At 57.8% G+C, this 4649-nt stretch overlaps 1 protein-coding gene across 1 annotated transcript; it reads right to left on the reverse strand.

Moving 5' to 3' along the window:
• Positions 1–389: 389 nt before the first annotated feature.
• On the reverse strand, positions 390–4435 carry SOX17 (SRY-box transcription factor 17). The gene is made up of 2 exons (XM_055432576.2): positions 3949–4435; positions 390–3384 (listed from the first exon to the last, which is right to left on the reverse strand). Exons 1-2 carry the CDS (start codon positions 4253–4255, stop codon positions 2459–2461), a joined length of 1233 nt encoding a protein of 410 aa, XP_055288551.1. The 5' UTR covers positions 4256–4435; the 3' UTR covers positions 390–2458.
• Positions 4436–4649: the final 214 nt, after the last annotated feature.

A 4649-nucleotide genomic window follows, 5' to 3' on the forward strand; every position in this document is an offset into this window, starting at 1 on the left:
TGACCAACTTCTAAAGTATCTCGGAAGTACAGATGTGGGAGTGGGGTGGGGAATAATTAGATTATATAGGTATTTTTCAAAGTAAAACAAAAAGCAGTCATTAGCTGGCACCTGAGGTCACTCCGAGTCCACTTGAGGACAGACAAGGAATAGGAAAGAGCTTCTGCCCCTAAGAGTTACTGTGAGAACTAATTTCCCTCCATTTGGAGTTAAAGGCATTGGAAATGCTGAACCATTTTAGTTCATATTTTCCTTCTCATTATTTGACATTTCCCTGGTGAGTAGTTAAGAATGTGACTTCATGGGACTTTCGGTTCTTTGAAACACTTTCTTTTCTCCTTTCCTCTTTTCCCTTTTTTTTTTTTTTTTTGCCATACCACAACAGCAGGCAGAATTCTTCTACCAGGGATGGTACCTGTGCCCCCTGCAGTGGAAGCAGAATCTTAACCACTGGACCACCAGGGAAGTCCACATCTTAATTTTTTTTGAGAGGCAGCAGCAAAGGGTACGACTCTCCTTGTGCCCTAAAAATGCCTGGTGGGGTCTGAACTGGTGACCCAGCCTTGACCCTCAGCAGGTGAGGTACCTCTGCTCACTTTATCCACCAGTAATGCAGGAAACAGAACCTGTCTGGGGTCGGAGGAAGAAAGAATAGTGTAGGGTACTAGAGGCAAATAAAGTGGATTGGACGATAGAAAACTGAAGTGAAGGTTTGCACATCAGATGTTTAAGGTAAACTGTTATGCCTAACAAAATAGACTTATTTTCCTCATTGAAATTTTTATCTTGAACATTCCTAGCATCCAGGAACTCTTTGTATTTAAAAAAAAAAAAAAGACATGCCCTATTTCTCCAGAGAATCCAGCCGACCATCTCAGTTCAGACAACCCTCAAGATAAATGCTTTAAGCCACCTTCCTACCCCTTCCTTTTCTCTATAGCATCTATCAGTATAGAGAATGGTAGCTCCTCACAACCAGAATGCAAGCTCTCCCAGTGCCCAAGGATATACTGTGCACAAAGAAAAACAAATGTGAACAAATATGTTGTCAGAACTTGCAACACCAGGCTTTCGCCATGTACACAGCAAGTAAGGTATCTGTGCCTCCACGTGTCACTTGCAAAACGGGGAGAATTGCACCTAAACTCCCAGGCTTCATCAGGCTCAAAATCAGTACAAGACAGCATTGATGAAACACCTGGTACAGGAAATGCCCATTGTAAATCATCTGTATCCATCCATTTATGTCTCATCTGCTAAGTGTGATGGGAAGGGCCAGAAACACAAACAGAGCAAGGCTGATCAGCTTCACGACCTGTGACTCAGTTTCTTCCCTGACAGGGCAGGACAGTGATACCCCAGGACTGTAGCTGTAGTTGCATTTGCAAAGCATGCTGCCTACATATCTTCCTTGGATCCCTCCCAGGCTAAGAACTGCAGGTATCAGGAACTGCACCAGGCCCCATAGGCAATTTATAGCAAAATATCCCACTGAAATGATAGGTGCTAAGTTTCGTTAACTGTTGAGGTCACAATGCACATTTCATTTTGATTAGTTCCCCTGACTCTTTCCACTTATTTTTAACCCAGCAACACTGCTTTCCAAGGTGTAGACCTGTGATGACTGGCGATTTCAGTATTGAGAAGGAGTTTTAACGACTCACAATGAAATGCAGGAAAGAAAAAATATATATACAAAAGCTTCTTTATGCAGGTCTCGAGATTCAACTCGAAAACCAAAGTTACCTGAGTTTGAAAGTGATATACCAAAACTGAAAATATTTAGAGAATTATGATTAATCATTACAGTGTAGAGTCTAGGGTCACCTGAAATGCATAAGTTAGGCTCATTCTGTGAGTTTCCTTTCCCCTAGCAAAAACAACTACGGATGCCCAAATGTTTATTTGAGGGCTTCCCCTTCAAGTCAGTCAGAGGTCTACTATTACAAGAGAATGAGAAATTCACTGTGACTGTATGTTTAGTGTTATCGTTAAAGCATTTCTAATTAAAATACTTAACAGGGATCTCAAAAACTGGCTTTTGTGACAGAGGCGCTAGCAGAGTGAGAAAAGTGGAATTCCAGATTTTATTTTATTTCTAAAGATTGAAAAAAAAACACACCCGGGATAAAAATTTCGTTGATCAATAAAGCTTTGAGAAACGGAGCGAGTTGTTCCCGGACCCACTGGTGAACTTGGAACTTGGAAATGGGGTTTTGACAAGGGTCACTGTGGGAAACAAAGGTCTGAATCGACTTCAGACACCACCTTCCCCCGCTTTACTCCCCACCCCACCCCCAACTGTTCAAGTGGCAGACAAAATAAATTACCATAAATTATACGCCAAGGCAACTTAAAAACAACACAATGCGACGCGAGGCTGAGTGTCCCTCGATCCTTGGGGAGGTGTGTAACACTGTGCGCGCTTCTGGCCGCAGGCCCGGCGGGCGGGGACGGCTCACACGTCGGGATAGTTGCAGTAATACACCGCGGAGCTGGCGTCGGACACCACCGAGGACAGGGCCCCGTGGCCGTCGGGCAGGGTCACGCCGGCGTCGTGTCCCGGGTAAGGGAGCCCCATCTCCGGCTTGCACACGAAGTGCAGGTACTGTTCGAACTCCGTGCGCTCCACCTCCCCGAGTAGCTCAGCCGAGGCGCCCGGGTCTGCGCTGTCCCGGCAGTGCAGCGCCTCTGGCGGGGGCGACGGCTGCCCCGGGCCGGGCGGGGGTGGCTGCGGCGGCATCTGGTAGCCGCGTCCCCCGCCCCCCGCCGGCGCCGCCGGAGAGCCCACGGGGCCGTAGTACATGTGCAGGGCGCTGGGGGGCGCGAGGAGGCCCGGTATCGCGGGGCCCGCAGGCTCTGGGCCCAGCCGCGGGTGCAGGGGCCCTGCGCCGGGCGGCTCCGGGGGCCCAGCGTAGTCCGCGGCCGGGGCGTAGCTGTAGGGCCCAGGGGCCGGACAGTCCGCGGGCAGCGGCGCGGCGAAGAAGGCCGGGTCGGGTTCCACGCCGTCCAGCGGGGACGTGTCGGGCGTGGGCAGAGGGTAGCCGTCGAGCTGGGGCGCGCCCAGGCCCTGGCAGTCGCGGTAGTGGCCGCCCAGGTGCGGGGGCAGCAGCGGCGGGCCCGCGGGGAAGCCCTGCTCCGGGAAGGGCAGGCCCAGGCCGTCCATGGCCACGCGGCCGCCCTCGGGGCCCAGCGCGGCCGCCGGCGGCTCGGCCAGGCCATGCAGGAAGCCGCCCTCCACCCGCTTCAGCCGCTTCACCTGCTTGCGCCGCCGCGGCCGGTACTTGTAGTTGGGATGGTCCTGCATGTGCTGGACGCGCAGCCGCTCGGCCTCCTCCACGAACGGCCGCTTCTCCGCCAGCGTCAGCGCCTTCCACGACTTGCCTGCGGGGCGCGGGGTGGACAGGGCCGCGGTTTTAGCGTCTGCGCCCCCTCTCCCAGGCCCAACCCGGCCCTACCGACCCCTGCGACCTCGGCTGGTGCCATTCCCGGGGCGGGGGAAGGGATTAAGGGAAAGGTTGAAGGTTGGGGTTGTGGAGACCGAGGGCAGGCTGGGCACTCGGGGAAGACGCAAGTTCTCGGGCCCTCCAAGACATTCCCCCCATCCCCCCGCCTTTCTGTCGCTCCTGGAAGCGGCTTCCCGCTCACCACCCGCGCTCGTTCGAGGAACTGGCCAGGAGTCGGGGGAATGCGCGACCCACCCGGCCCCGCGCCAGGGTGCCCTCGCCGCCATTCGGATGCGCGGGGAGCCGCCTCCCCGGAACCCCGGCCGACGGCGAATCCGGGGGCCGAGGCCCAAGGCCACTTGGAGACTAGGAGATCGGGCAGCGGGAAGGAACAGGGGCCCCAGGGAAGGACGTGGGGGCCGCGCACCCCCAGCCTCGGGCGCAAGGCCCGCACCCTCTGAGCCTCAAGTTTCGCTGGGCCTGGGCCCCGGCGCGGACTCACCCAGCATCTTGCTCAACTCGGCGTTGTGCAGATCTGGGTTCTGCTGCGCCAGGCGCTTGCGCTCGTCCTTCGCCCACACCATGAAGGCGTTCATCGGCCGCCGGATGCGAGACTCGCCCTTCGCTCGGCCCGCCGGCCCGGCCGGCGCCCCGCCGCTCGCCGCCGCCTCGCCCTTCATCTTCATGTCCCCGAGGGGACTCAGCGAGTCGGCCCAGGGACAGGGGCCCAGGCCGGCCATCACGGCGGGCAGCGCGCTCCGGGGCTGGCTCTGCTCGTCACTGGCGTACCCCGCATCCGGGCTGCTCATGGCGCTCCAGCCCGGCCCCGCAACCCTCCGCCGGACACGCCGCCTCCCCCTGCCGGGGGGAGGGGGTGGGGAGCGAGAGAGGAGATGCCCGGCGGGCCGCTCGCGTCCCCCGGCCGGACCCCGCCGCCTGCGTCCCTGGCAGATCGATCACAGCCCCTGGCCCAGCCCGCGCCCCCGCCAGCCCAGTGCCACTGCGAGCGCTCCCCGGCCGCCGGGCCTTTTCTGCACAGACCCGGCCAATGGAGTGGCGGGGGCGGGCCGGCCGGCGACGTTAGGCCCACGCCCAGCCCGCCGCCCAGGTCCCAAGTTTCAGCTCAACCCCGTGCCCGCCCTTCCCCCCTCCCCGTCCCCGCTCCCAGGGCAACACCTGCCCCTGAGAAACGGGCTGGAGCCG

This window comes from Moschus berezovskii, chromosome 16, assembly GCF_049115385.1.
Source record: "Moschus berezovskii isolate FMDL1 chromosome 16, NW_MosBer_1.0, whole genome shotgun sequence".
NCBI lineage: Eukaryota > Metazoa > Chordata > Mammalia > Artiodactyla > Moschidae > Moschus > Moschus berezovskii.